The 14,972-nt window shown below is 44.2% G+C and overlaps 1 protein-coding gene across 1 annotated transcript in view; it reads left to right on the top strand.

The window, feature by feature from the left end:
• The window catches only part of NOL7 (nucleolar protein 7), a 29,238-nt gene that overhangs the window by 11,482 nt on the left and 2,784 nt on the right, over positions 1 to 14,972 (top strand). The window contains exons 2-5 of the mRNA XM_069730815.1: positions 7,395 to 7,455; positions 8,575 to 8,633; positions 8,881 to 8,921; positions 9,357 to 9,411. Coding sequence (XP_069586916.1) covers positions 7,395 to 7,455; positions 8,575 to 8,633; positions 8,881 to 8,921; positions 9,357 to 9,411 — 216 coding nt within the window. The remainder of the gene's footprint in view (positions 1 to 7,394; positions 7,456 to 8,574; positions 8,634 to 8,880; positions 8,922 to 9,356; positions 9,412 to 14,972) is intronic.

The raw sequence follows: 14,972 nt of genomic DNA on the forward strand, positions 1-14,972 counted from the left end.
CCATTTTTACCCATTTTCCCTTATGAAAATGTAAAATCTGTGGCTAAAACAACATTTTAGTGGTAAAAATGTAAATTAATTTTCTTCACTCCCCAATGGTGAGTGAATGTGTTGTCAATATGATCACTGCACCCCTAGATGATTATAAAATGGGGTCACTTATGGGGGGTTCTGCTGCTCTGGCACCTTAGGGGCTCTCCCAGTGGGTCACAACACCCTCAAATCGGTCCAGCAAAATCTGAACTCCAATATGGTGCTTCTTCTTTTCTGAGCTTTTCACTCATTTTCACAGTTCAACGTTGCAAAATTCTGTGAAGCACCTGTGGGTTCAAGATGCTCACCACATGTGTAGATAAATTCCTTGAGGAGTCGGTTTTCCAAAATGGGGTCAGTTGTGGGGGTTTCCACTGTTTAGGCTAGGGCTGTGGAGTCTGTAAGTCAACTTGCGACTCTGACTCCTCAATTTCCCTGACTTTCCAACTCCACAGCCCTGGTTACTACTGAGCATGTACATAAAGTGCAGCACAGATTCATCTCCGCTAAAAGCCGATATCCTTAGATCAGGAACAGAACTGACATTTATAGGACATTTCATAACTTTCCCAAATGAAAATTTTACAGCACATCCTGCATTGTACTACTGTACCCAATGTATTATATATTTTAGGAGTTGGTCCATTTTATACCAACTCCACCAAAATGGCAAGAGACTCCGACTCCACCACCTTGGTTTAGGCACAAGAGGGCCTCTGCAGTTGCAACATGGCGACTGCTCTCAATTCCAACCATTTTTGAGTTTAAAAAGTCAAGCTCTGCTTCTGCCCTGCCATGCGCCTAAACAGTAGTTGTCCCCCACTTATGGGGTGTCAGTGTACTCAGGATAAATTGCACAATACATTTTGGGGTCCATTTTCTCCTTTTATCCTTGTGAAAATAATAAATGTAGGGCTAAAATAAGTGTTGTGGAAAAAATGAAATGTTCTTCTTGAATTTAGTTTTGAAGGGTTCAGTTCTTAGAATGGTATCACTTTTGGATATTTTCTGTTATAGTCCTCCCAAAGTTTTTAAATGTGATGTGGTCCTAAAAAAAAAACGGTTTAGTAAATGTTGTGGGAAAAATGAGTAATTGCTGAACAGCTTTCAACCCTCCTAACAAAAATGTTTCAAATGATGCAGATGCAAAGTAGACATGTGGAAAATGTTATTTTTTTAATAACTATTTATTTGATATCACTCTCTGGTTTATGGGTATGTGGCAAAACGCAATCTCCGAATAAGGCTGGTTTCATATTTGCGTTTTTTGCCGCTGCATTTTAGCGCAAAAAAAAGCATGCGTTTTTTTTTCCTATACTTAACATAAAAAACGCATGCGTTTTGCCGCCGCATGCGTCTTTTCTATGCATGCGTTGTGTTGCAGAAATGCAACATGTAGTAATTTCTAGTGGCGTTTTTTTGCGGCAAAAAAAGTATTGCTGTCTATGTAAACGCATGCGTTTTTAAGCACATGCGTTTGGTTGCGTTAAAAACGCATGCGTTTTTGTAGAAAAAAAAAACAGAAAACACACTGATATGCCACCCCCCACCATAAAGGTGATAAAGGGGATCCTAACCCTAACCCTAAAGGGATCCTAACCCTAAACCTAAAGGGATCCTAACCCTAACCCTAAGGGTTAGGATCAGGATCCCTTTAGGGGTAGGGTTAGGGGAAGGGGTAGGGTTAAGGTTAGGGTTAGGATCCCTTTAGGGTTATGGTTAGGATCCATAGGGATCCAACCCCTAACCCTAGCTATTTCTGTTTATAGTGGGTTCTTTACTTGATTTTGATGATTGGCAGCTGTCACACACTTCTCAGCATGCGTTTTAAAAACGCAAACGTAGGCAAAAAATGCATGTAAACGCGTCAAAACGCTGCATTTTTTCACATGCAAAAACGCATGCGTCAAAAAACCGCAGCGTTTGCACGCGTTTACATGCTTTTTTTCACCACATGCGTTTGCGTTTAAAACGCTGCGTTTTTAAACGCAAATGTGAAACCAGCCTTAGTGGGATGTATTGAAGTGTTCCAGAGTAATAACCAAATAAAGTGACAGTGGTCAGAATTGTACATTTTTTCCCGGCCAGGAAGGTGAAAACAGGCTTGGGGGTGAAGGGGTTAAGTGAAATTCTGCATGAAATGAAAATTCATGTCTGCTGTTAAACTGGATCTACCAACTTGTTCCCTTTAACCCCTTCCCGACCCATGACGCCACGTAGGCGTCATGAAAGTCGGTGCCAATCCGACCCATGACGCCTATGTGGCGTCATGGAAAGATCGCGTCCCTGCAGATCGGTGAAAGGGTTAACTCCCATTTCACCCGATCTGCAGGGACAGGGGGAGTGGTAGTTTAGCCCAGGGGGTGTGGCTTCACCCTTCAGTGGCTACAAACGCTCTGATTGGCTGTTGAAAGTGAAACTGCCAATCAGAGCGATTTGTAATATTTCACCTATTAAAACTGGTGAAATATTACAATCCAGCCATGGCCGATGCTGCAATATCATCGGCCATGACTGGAAACACTAATGTGCCCCCACCCCACCGATCGCCCCCCCAAGCCACCGATCTGTCCGGTACACTGCTCCGGCTCCCCTCCGTCATGTGCTCCACTCCCCCCATGCTCTTGTCCGCTCCCCCCGTGCTCCAATCACCCCCCCGTGCTCCGATCCAACCCCCCTGCACTCCGATCCACCCCACCCCCTGTACTCCGAACCCCCCCCCCCCCCGTGCTCCGTTCCACCCCCCCTTTGCTCCGTTCCACCCCCACTTTGCTCTGTTCCACCCCCCCTTGCTCCGATCCACCCCCCCATACTCCGATCCTCTCTCCCGTGCTCCCCCCCATCCCATCATACTTACCGATCCTGCCGGGGTCCGTCCGTCTTCTCCCTGGGCACCGCCATCTTCCAAAATGGCGGGCGCATGCGCAGTGCGCCCGCCGAATCGGCCGGCAGATTCGTTCCAAAGTGCATTTTGATCACTGAAATATAATCTATCACAGTGATCAAAATAAAAAAAAAAATAAATGACCCCCCCCCCCTCCCTTTGTCACCCCCATAGGTAGGGACAATAAAAAAATAAATAATTTTTTTTTTCCACTAAGGTTAGAATAGGGTTAGGGTTACGCTAGGTTCAGATTGCGTTAATGGGACCGCGCTAACGAACAGCGTTGCACGGCGAAATTAACGCCGTGCAACGCGTCCGTTAGCGCGCCCATTGGCAGCAATGGGAACTCGCATCGCTAGCGCGTGCCATTTTCGGCACGCGCTAGCGATGTGTCGGTGTTTTGTGACGCGCCTCGGACGCGGCTTGCAGCGTCCGCGGCGCGCCCGAGGTCCGTTCCCCGCTCTCGCAGATCGGGGATCTGCGAGAGCGGGGACGTTAAACGCGACCCCGAAAAAGACATTGCGTTAGTGCAATCCGCTAGCGCTTAGCGCTAAACGGATTGCCCTAACGCAATCTGAACCTAACCTTAGGGTTAGGGTTTCGGTATGTGCGCACATATTCTGTTCCTCTGCGGATTTGATAAATCCGCAGTGCTAAACCGCTGCGGATTTTTGGCGGATTTACCGCGGTTTTTCTGCGCATTTCACTGCGGTTTTACAACTGCGATTTTCTATTGGAGCAGTTGTAAAACCGCTGCGGAATCTGAAGAAAGAAGTGACATGCTGCAGAATGTAAACCGCTGCGTTTCCGTGCAGTTTTTCTGCAGCATGTGTACAGCGATTTTTGTTTCCCATAGGTTTACATTGAACTGTAAACTCATGGGAAACTGCTGCGAATCCGCAGCGTTTTCTGCAGCGTGTGCACATACCTTTAGAATTAGGCTATGTGCACACGGTGCGGATTTGGTTGCGGATCCGCAGCGGATTGGCCGCTGCGGATTCGCAGCAGTGTTCCATCAGGTTTACAGTACCAAGTAAACCTATGGAAAACCAAATCCGCTGTGCCCATGGTGCGGAAAATACCGCGCGGAAACGCTGCGTTGTATTTTCCGCAGCATGTCAATTCTTTGTGCAGATTCCGCAGCGTTTTACACCTGTTCCTCAATAGGAATCTGCAGGTGAAATCCGCACAAAAAACACTGGCAATCCGCGGTAAATCCGCAGGTAAAACGCAGTGCCTTTTACCCGCGGATTTTTCAAAAATAATGCTGAAAAATCTCACACGAATCCGCAACGTGGGCACATAGCCTTAGGGTTAGGGTTGGAATTAGGGTTGTGGTTAGGGTTGTGATTAGGGTTATGGCTACAGTTGGGATAAGGGTTAGGGGTGTGTTGGGGTTAGTGTTGGAGGTAGAATTGAGGGGTTTCCACTGTTTAGGCACATCAGGGGTCTCCAAACGCAACATGGCGCCACCATTGATTCCAGCCAATCTTGTATACAAAAAGTCAAATGGTGCTCCCTCACTTCCGAGCCGCGACGTGCGCCCAAACAGTGGTTTACCCCCACATATGGGGTATCAGTGTACTCAGCACAAACTGCGCAACAATTACTGGGGTCCAATTTCTCCTGTTACCCTTGTGAAAATAAAAAATTGCTTGCTAAAACATAATTTTTGAGGAAAGAAAAATGATTTTTTATTTTCACGGCTCTGCGTTGTAAAACGTCTGTGAAGCACTTGGGGGTTCAAAGTGCTCACCACATATCTAGATAAGTTCCTTGGGGGGTCTAGTTTCTAAAATGGGGTCACTTGTGGGGGGTTTCTACTGTTTAGGCACACCAGGGCTCTGCAAACGCAACGTGACGCCCGCAGAGCATTCCATCAAAGTCTGCATTTCAAAAGTCACTACTTCCCTTCTGAGCCCCGGCATCTGCCCAAACAGTAGTTTACCCCCACATATGGGGTATCACCGTACTCAGGAGAAACTGGACAACAACTTTTGGGGTCAAATTTCTCCTGTTACCCTTGGGAAAATAAAAAATTGCAGGCTAAAAGATCATTTTTGAGAAAATATTTTTATTTTTTTATTTTCATGGCTCTGCGTTATAAACTTATGTGAAGCAAAAAGGAGAAAAAGAGGTTATATTATACTCACCCAGGGGCGGTCCCGCTGCTGGTCAGGTCGGATGGGCGTCTCCGGTCCGCTGCGGCGCCTCCTATCTTCTTTCCATGACGTCCTCTTCTGATCTTCAGCCACGGCTCCGGCGCAGGCGTACTTTGCTCTGCCCTGTTGAGGGCAGACAAAGTACTGCAGTGCACAGGCGCCGGGCTTCTGACCTTTCCGGCGCCTGCGCACTGCAGTACTATCCTCTGCCCTCAAGAGGGCAGAGCAAAGTACGCCTGCGCCGGAGCCGTGGCTGAAGATCAGAAGAGGACGTCATGGAAAGAAGATAGGAGGCGCCGCAGCGGACCGGAGACGCCCATCCGACCTGACCAGCAGCGGGACCGCCCCTGGGTGAGTATAATATAACCTCTTTTTCTCCTTTTTCAGGTAACATCGGGGGCTTATCTACAGCATTACAGAATGCTGCAGATAAGCCCCTGATGCCGGTGGGCTTACCTCACCCGGGATTTTCGGGGTGACAGGTTCCCTTTAAGGTCAAAATAGGCTGGGTCATGAAGGGGTTAAACAGTGCAGTTAATTACAGATGAAAGTTTGTACTTCTTGTAGAAAAGCAGCACAAACGTGTGTTATGGCTACTTGTATCAATGTGAGGATACATTGGACTTGGTGTTAGCTGGTGTATTTCTGATAGGAAAGCTCTGTTCACCCTTAATGGCAGGGATTTATAGGCTGCTGTGTATACAGACTGGTTATTATTTCTGTATACAGTTGTGGCCAAAAGTTTTGAGATTGTCTCTAATTTTGGTTTTCACAAATTCTGCTGCTACAGGTTCTTTAGCCTCAATTTGCATTAACTAGATTGTTCTAAAGAGTGACCAGACAAATTCCAGAGTACCGTATATACTCGAGTATAAGCTGACCCCTCCCCCCCCTCAATTTTGCCACAAAAAACTGGGAAAACTTAATGACTCGAGTATAAGCCTAGGGTGGAGTATAAGCCTAGGGTGGGAAATGCAGCAGCTACCGGTAAATGTCAAAAGTAAAAATAGATACCAATAAAAGTAAAATTAATTGAGACATCAGTAGGTTAAGTGTTTTTGAATATCCATATTGAATCAGGAGCCCCATATAATGCTCCTTAAATTTCATTATGGCCCCATAAGATGCTCCATATTAAAATATGCCCTATATAATCCTGCATAAAGGTTAATAATGGCCCCATAAGATGCTCCATAGACACATTTGCCCATATAATGCTGCACAAATGTTGATTATGGCCCCATAAGATGCTCCATAAGGATATTTGCCCCATATAGTGCTGCACAAACATTGATTATGGCCCCATACAGACACTTGCCCCATATAGTGCTGCACAAACATTATGGCCCCATACAATGCTGCACAAACGTTATGGCCCCATATAGTGCTGCACAAACGTTATGGCCCCTTATAGTGCTGCACAAATGTTATGGCCCCTTATAGTGCTGCGCAAATGTTATGGCCCCATATAGTGCTGCGCAAATGTTATGGCCCCATATAGTGCTGCGCAAACGTTATGGCCCCATATAGTGCTGCACAAACGTTATGGCCCCATATAGTGCTGCACAAACGTTATGGCCCCCTATAGTGCTGCACAAATGTTATGGCCCCCTATAGTGCTGCACAAATGTTATGGCCCCCTATAGTGCTGCACAAACGTTATGGCCCCTTATAGTGCTGCACAAATGTTATGGCCCCTTATAGTGCTGCACAAATGTTATGGCCCCATACAGTGCTGCACAAACGTTATGGCCCCATATAGTGCTGCACAAACGTTATGGCCCCATAGATGCTCCATACAGTCCCTGGCTTCCCGGCGCCGCAGCTTCTTCCTGTAGTGAGCGGTCACCGTAGTGAGCCGCATATTCATTGCTGTAATGAGCGGTACCATGTGACCGCTCAGTACAGGAGGAAGCTGCCGGCGCCAGGAAACCAGGGACCTGCATGGACCACGCCAGGAGTAGGTGAGTATAATTAGACAGCCCCCGCTCCCCCTCACCTGCCGACCCCTGGGTATGACTCGAGTATAAGCTGAGAGGGGGACTTTCAGCCCAAAAAAGTGGGCTCAAAATCTCGGCTTATTCTCGAGTATATACGGTAATTCCTTACCATGAAAATTACCATATAATCAATAAACTGATTTAAGCAAATGTCCATGTGGCGTTCCATCTGTGACTAAATGTTTTGATAAGTCGCGACTCCATTGAAATCTGTACGTGCAATGTCGTAGTGCCTCATCACCATGTACTGTATGTATACAATGATCTGTACATTTTTAATGTTGACTTGTTGTTCCCCCTCTATTTTGTGACCAGAGAAAAGGCTTTACTGAAGGAGAAGAGGAAACGCAAAGAAGAGCTATTCAAAGAGCAAAAGGTATAAAATCTGTAAAATCCGACGTAATAGATATTATTCTGCTAAGCTGGTTATAGTAGATGTGTTTTCTCCCGAATATCCCCCATCCTCTGGAATTCCATGCCTCAACACGTCCGACTATCGACCACCCTCGGATCCTTCAGATGGAACCTGAAAACCCATCATCTCTTCAAGAAAGCTTACAGCCTGCAATAACCATTCTGCTGCCTCACCGCCGCCTCGCCCCTACCTTCTGCTTCTTCCCCACTATCCCATAGAATGTAAGTCCGCAAGGACAGGGTCCTCTCCCCTCTGTACCAGTCTCTCACTGTAAATTTGTTTACTGTAAATGATATCTATAACTTTGTATGTAACCCCTTTCTCATGTACAGCACCATGGAATTAATGGTGCTATATAAATAAATAATAATAATAGTGTAGTGATGAGCGAGTGTGCTTGGATAAGGTGTTATCTTGGCATGCTTGAGTGCTAATAACTAGGGAAGAGCGAATAGCTTTGGCTCCCTCCTTATCTGAATAGCGCTTCTCGAATGGCTGCCTCGGTAACCGAATACCTGGACCGCTCCCGATAATCAGCTGTTCGGCGCTGTGTGCTGGGCTCTCCATGCATGTATTGTGACTGTCACACAGCTGAGGCGCCGATCAGTTGATTATCGGGAGCGCTCCAGATATCCGCGATACCGAGACAGCCATTCGGGAAGTGTTATAGCTATTCGGATAAGGAGGGAGCCGAAGCTATTCGCGAATAATATGTTTGAATCTCCGCGGCTGCAGGTCTCACTCCTGTTTGACCCTAGGGATTGCCTAACAGACATGTCTCCTTGATGTTTACATGGACGGACATTCGGTGAAAAAACTCAGACTTGTGAATAGCAGCATAGATTAAAATGCGTACGTGCTGTATCCATAAAAAAAATGAATACAACACACTCGTGCAACATGGACGTGTTAATGAGGCCTCACACCTTACATAGTTCTGAATGCGACGCAGTGCTTCCTGCCACAATGACTGTCCTCACTTCATACAGTAGGGAATACATGACTGATCAGACAGCAGGTCGTTCTTTGTTGTGTCCCTTATACGGTCGTCTCATGTACACTTCCGTTTTCCTGTTTTAGAAAAAGAAATTACTTCCAGACGACGTCCTGCAAATCATCAGCTCTGCTTCAGAGAAACGGTACATGGATTATTATGCAATCATTGGGACAAATGTTTCCGTAAGAGGGAAGAGACCAATATCATTATGGGCATATGGCTATGCTGGGAGTGGAAGGGGGGGATCAGTAAGTAAGCGGCAGATTCTAGGTGACTGCAGTATCTGATGGGCTCGATCAGGCCGGTACAAAGGATGCTGCTCATTCTCGCCTGCTTTATAAATGTTTCATCATTAATTCAAAAGTAATCATTCTTTATTCTTTTTCAAGGGAGGAACCAAGTAAACAGCTAGAAGGCCAGAATAAAGCAGGTACCACTAAATAGTACTTATAACTGCCATGATTGTTTGATGTGGTTTTACAGATCTTGTTTCCTATTTTTTCCCCCAAACTCTGTAGAACATGTTGACACATAAAACAATCGTATAATATTGATGGATTGGATATGGATTGATGTCTTCTTCGCTTTCCACCCGCCCGTAGTGCCCCTCTCCTGCATGCAGGCTATGTACATTTTCAGATTTATCACTCTCCAGCAATGCTGAGCAGGGAGGAGCGAGGTTCTAGTCTCTGAATATTTTGATGCCCCAGCATTTAGAGCTGAAACAATAAAAAAAAAAAAATACTTGCGTAATATTGTCCCAAGTTGAATCAGGGTTATAAAATGTCTTGCTCAAATTCTACTTTGTTATTGTTAAGAGAATGAGTATGTAAATTAAACCTTAATAACCTTTTCATATTGACAGGGAATGAAGGACGTGTCAAGAAGAAACACACAAAGGAGTTGCTACCTCGAAAAAGGTACCAGTTCTATAAGTTTGATACGAAGACAAGAAACTATTTTATGTGCCCTAAAGTAAAACCCAAGTGGTAAATTTCCTGACTTCAGTAATTTCAGTCTGTATACAGTATGTGTTTCATGTTGTTTGTATATGCCTTGGCATAGTGACTAGAGATGGGCACACTAAAATAGTAATGTTCAGCATCCGTACTGAACACCTACTGTTCGGGTACGGACACCAAATGCGGACTTCACCAGCACAGCAAACTCCACTTCTGATCGGCAGTAAAATAATCCCTGCCAGCCAGACATCCGCAGTTCCCACGCTGTCAAATGACAGCGTGAGCGTGCAGCTGTGATTGGAGGTATAAAGTTTACCTTTGGTTACTGGTATCAGCTAATGAGACTACTGCTCCCATCAGCTGCCGCCTTCTGCCGCTAATAACAGAGAGAGCAGGAGCAGCTGATGGGAGTAAATAAATTAAAAAAAAAATAAAAGGTGTGGGCTCCCCTGTGTTTTTGATATCCAGCCAGGCAAAACTCAAAGCTGGGGGCTGCAACCCTCAGCTGTCGGCATTAGCCATGCTGGTTAGCAAGAATAGAGGGGTCCCCACGCTGTTTTTTTGTTTTTTAATTATTTTTTAAAAAAGTGGGGTCCCCGTCATTTTTGACAACCAGCCTTGCTAAAGCAGACAGCTGAGGGCTGGTATTCTCAGGCTGGTAAGGGGCCATAGATATTTTGTTGCTTTACCCAGCTCTTCCCACTTGCCCTGTACCGGTGGCAAGTGAGGTTCATATTTGTGGGGTTGATGTCACCTTTGTATTATTCTTGATAACCAGTCTTGCTGAAGCTGAGGATTGCAGCCCCCAGCTGTGAGTTTTGCCTGGCTGGTTATCAAAAACACAAGGGAACCCACTCGTTTTTTTTATTGTTTATTTGCAGAGCAGGAGCCAGCTGATGAATACTCCCATCAGCCGCTCCTGCCCTCACTGATATTAGTGGCAGCAGGTGTCAGCTGATGGGAGCAGTAGTCCCATCAGCGGACACCAGTGACCGGAGGTAAGCCTTATGCCTTCAATCACAGCTGAGCACTCGCGCTGTCTCTGGACAGTGTGGGAACTGCAGCTGTCTGACAGGCGGTGACGATTTTACTGCCGATCAGAAGCGGTGTTTGCTGCGCTGACATGCACATTACAGCCAGCATGGCAAGTACTGGATGTTTGCCCCCCATTCAAATGAATGAAGTTTGTTCCGGGTACTGTTCTGGTACCCGAACTTTTTGTAACTGTTCGCCTGGACCCGAACATCCAGGTGTCCGCCCATCTCTATTAGTGAGAGAAAACACCGTGTGCACAGCTATACTGTGGTGCTTAGACTAGGTTCCCAGATCTTCAATATAAATATAAAGAAGTCTAGCACTCAACTTAAGCGGCGATAGATTTGATTTATTTGTAGCACTTGAAACGTTTCAGTCCATAAGGACTTTCATCAGTCACGTGCCGTTAGAAGCCCATAGGGCTGGGTTCAGAAAGAGCAGGGATGCACAGAATGTGCAAAAAGCGCCGCCACAGCTTGCGTTATAGAGAGTGGAGGTAAAATAGAGCTTAGAGTGCTGTAATGGTGGGGCAATGGCCACACATCAGGATGTAGCACCCACAAGCTGAAAGCGCTGGTGTTCGGGATGAGGGGCACTGCCTCCAGACACGGTATCCACCGTGTGAGACTAGCGGTGGATACTGTGTCTGGAGGCAGTGCCCCTCATCCCGAACACCAGCGCTTTCAGCTTGTGGGTGCTACATCCTGATGTGTGGCCATTGCCCCACCATTACAGCACTCTAATTAAGCTCTAGTTTACCTCCATTCTCTATAACGCAAGCTCTGGCGGCGCTTTTTGCACATTCTGTGCATCCCTGCTCTTTCTGAACCCAGCCCTATGGGCTTCTAACGGCACGTGATGAAAGTCCTTATGGACTGAAACGTTTCAAGTGCTACAAATAAATCAAATCTATCGCCGCTTAAGTTGAGTGCTAGACTTCTTCATATTTACATCTCTATTAGTGACATGTCCTTTTTGTGTAAGTCATTACTCTTCTATAGAAAGTGGTGTTATACAATGGAAATATACTGTAATTTCAGTGGCCGCTGTAGTTTAGCTCCTTGGGTGCCATGTACAATGCTCAGATGCGACCATGGCATCTAGGAGTGGAAACACCTAAGCACAATAATACGGAATCCCAGAAAAAAGTATATCAACCAAAACAAGAAAACAGAGATCCCTAAAAAATAACTTTTAATAATGAATTTAAAAAGACTATATTTACCCACAAAATTAATAAAACAGTATTAAATGTACCTAGTAGACCCTAGATTGAACTACAATGAGTCATACCTGGCAGTGTAGGTTGGCACCCTACTTTACTGCGGTTGGCGCCCCCACTCCTCGACGGCTCACCCTTACAAGCTCTAAAAGGACCTATACTATAGTAAAGGCTAAGTAGGCCCTACTCTTAATACCTAAAATAATAACCTGCCTATCAGTGGAGGTTGGCACCCTAATTTACTGCGGTAGGCGCCCCCACTCAACGACGGCTTACCCTAGGGTCCCTAATAATCCCTATAATACGGGATGGACAAAGAAGATTTTGTCCCACAAACACCACCGATACCCGTAGAAGAGAAAAAAACAAAACAAAATAGAAAAATAAACCTAAGCAAAATAATATAAGTAGCGAAAAAAAGTAACACTATACTTGACTGATGTACTATATTGAGCAAGCAAATAATGCTATGATAGATAGAATACTATAACCCATATACGGGTACACTGGGTGCAATAATATTTATGTCCACAAAATAGAGACCCAGCACTCAGATAAAGTCCACTCTTGTGACACTATATGATATACATATGCTTAATAACAAATAGTATATGTCCATAAATATGGCTCAGCAACCATGGCAAGAAGTGGACAAAAGAAAAAATCTTCAAGGTAGCCAATATAACCACAGCCACCACTAGATGAACAATAATAACAACTCCTCTGAATATCTAGCATGAGGATTAGAGGACACAATCGTCCTAGTGGTGCAAAATAGACAGTCAGGATTATATATCACCAGTGTACTCATCCATTTACTGCGATTTTTATGGCGTGGATCCAGCTGCCAAGAATACAGAGCGGTTTCATGTGGATAAACACAACCAGCCCCACAAGGCAGCCCATGTGACCACAACCACTACTAGATGAAAAAAATGATAACAACTCCTGAGAAAATCTAACATGAGGATTTAAAGGACACAATCGTCCCAATGGTGCAGAATAGACAGTAAGGATTACATATCACCAGTGTACTCATCTATTTGCTGCGGTTTTCATGGCGTGGATCCAGCTGCTGCCAAGAGTACAGAGCGGTTTCATATGGATGAACATAACCGGCATCTGTCAAATAGTCCCCAAGCAATGCCCAAGCATTCATGTTCCACGCCATGAAAACCGCAGCAAATAGATGAGTACACTGGTGATATGTAATCCTTACTGTCTATTCTGCACCATTGGGACGATTGTGTCCTTTAAATCCTCATGTTAGATTTTCTGAGGAGTTGTTATCATTTTTTTCATCTAGTAGTGGTTGTGGTCACATGGGCTGCCTTGTGGGGCTGGTTGTGTTTATCCACATGAAACCGCTCTGTATTCTTGGCAGCTGGATCCACGCCATAAAAATCGCAGTAAATGGATGAGTACACTGGTGATATATAATCCTGACTGTCTATTTTGCACCACTAGGACGATTGTGTCCTCTAATCCTCATGCTAGATATTCAGAGGAGTTGTTATTATTGTTCATCTAGTGGTGGCTGTGGTTATATTGGCTGCCTTGAAGATTTTTTCTTTTGTCCACTTCTTGCCATGGTTGCTGAGCCATATTTATGGACATATACTATTTGTTATTAAGCATATGTATATCATATAGTGTCACAAGAGTGGACTTTATCTGAGTGCTGGGTCTCTATTTTGTGGACATAAATATTATTGCACCCAGTGTACCCGTATATGGGTTATAGTATTCTATCTATCATAGCATTATTTGCTTACTCAATATAGTACATCAGTCAAGTATAGTGTTACTTTTTTTCATACTTATATTATTTTGCTTAGGTTTATTTTTCTATTTTGTTTTGTTTTTTTCTCTTCTACGGGTATCGGTGGTGTTTGTGGGACAAAATCTTCTTTGTCTATCCCGTATTATAGGGATTATTAGGGACCCTAGGGTAAGCCGTCGTTGAGTGGGGGCGCCTACCGCAGTAAATTAGGGTGCCAACCTCCACTGATAGGCAGGTTATTATTTTAGGTATTAAGAGTAGGGCCTACTTAGCCTTTCCTATAGTATAGGTCCTTTTAGGGCTTGTAAGGGTGAGCCGTCGAGGAGTGGGGGCGCCAACCGCAGTAAAGTAGGGTGCCAACCTCCACTGCCAGGTAGGACTCATTGTAGTTCAATCTAGGGTCTACTAGGTACATTTAACACTGTTTTATTAATTTTGTGGGTAAATATAGTCTTTTTAAATTCATTATTAAAAGTTATTTTTTAGGGATCTCTGTTTTCTTGTTTTGGTTGATATACATCTAGGAGTGGACCCCTCTGTCACTCCTTTGTCTAGTGACATGATTGTGTGATGCTGATAGGTTGGCTTTACAGTTGAGGCCCTATTAAATGCCCCTATGTCTACTGTCATTTTGTGCTGTCATGCCTTATTCTAGGAGATAAAATTACAATACACTGCAATACAGAAGTATATTGTACAAGCGATTAAGTGGTTGCAAAAAACTAAATCTAAACAAATATTAAACTTTATCCCATTCCGCAAATTGCAAAAATAATTTATTGCATATTATAAATATTTGTTCCTACCACATTTTGAGATCAGAAATGTAAAGATAACATATTATTTATCCCACACATTGAAGGCCATAGAAAATAATGCCAGAATTTATGTATTTTGTTCAACTCACCCCAAAAATTTTAATAAAAAGAGATCAAAAAGTAATTTGTACTTCTAAGTTTGCCAAAAAAGAAAAATTTGGGGTCTGAGTTTTCAACACACACAAAAAAATTGCAATTTGATACATTACTGCTTAAAAAAAAAATTAAACTCCAAAAATGTAGAATTGTCGACAAACAAAACGTAAATTTACTGCTCCAATAATACCAGTAAAAGGAAACCCGAGCAACAATGGCAGAATTGCATATTTTTTCTACAATTTCCCAGTCCAATTTTTTTTTTCCTCTTTCCTTTCATTATATTACGGTACATAGTGAATTCATTGGCGTCGTTTAAACTACAAGTCCTCATACGACTCTATGGAAGGCGGGGATGAAGAGAATAATTGTCCGCAATGAGTAGTGGTTATTAAGTCACTAGCAGAAGATGGTGTAGTTTTATCCTGACATCTGAAATTGTATCTTGTACCGAGCATAGTAACCAGAACATTGTCACTGATCTGCGGAATGTCCTCATGTTTCACTGGAAGCCTGCAAGTGTTTAGTCTGACAGCCAGGCTGTTCTGCTGCCGATTAAGCCCCC

The sequence above is a fragment of the Ranitomeya imitator genome, chromosome 6 (genome assembly GCF_032444005.1).
Source record: "Ranitomeya imitator isolate aRanImi1 chromosome 6, aRanImi1.pri, whole genome shotgun sequence".
Lineage (NCBI taxonomy): Eukaryota > Metazoa > Chordata > Amphibia > Anura > Dendrobatidae > Ranitomeya > Ranitomeya imitator.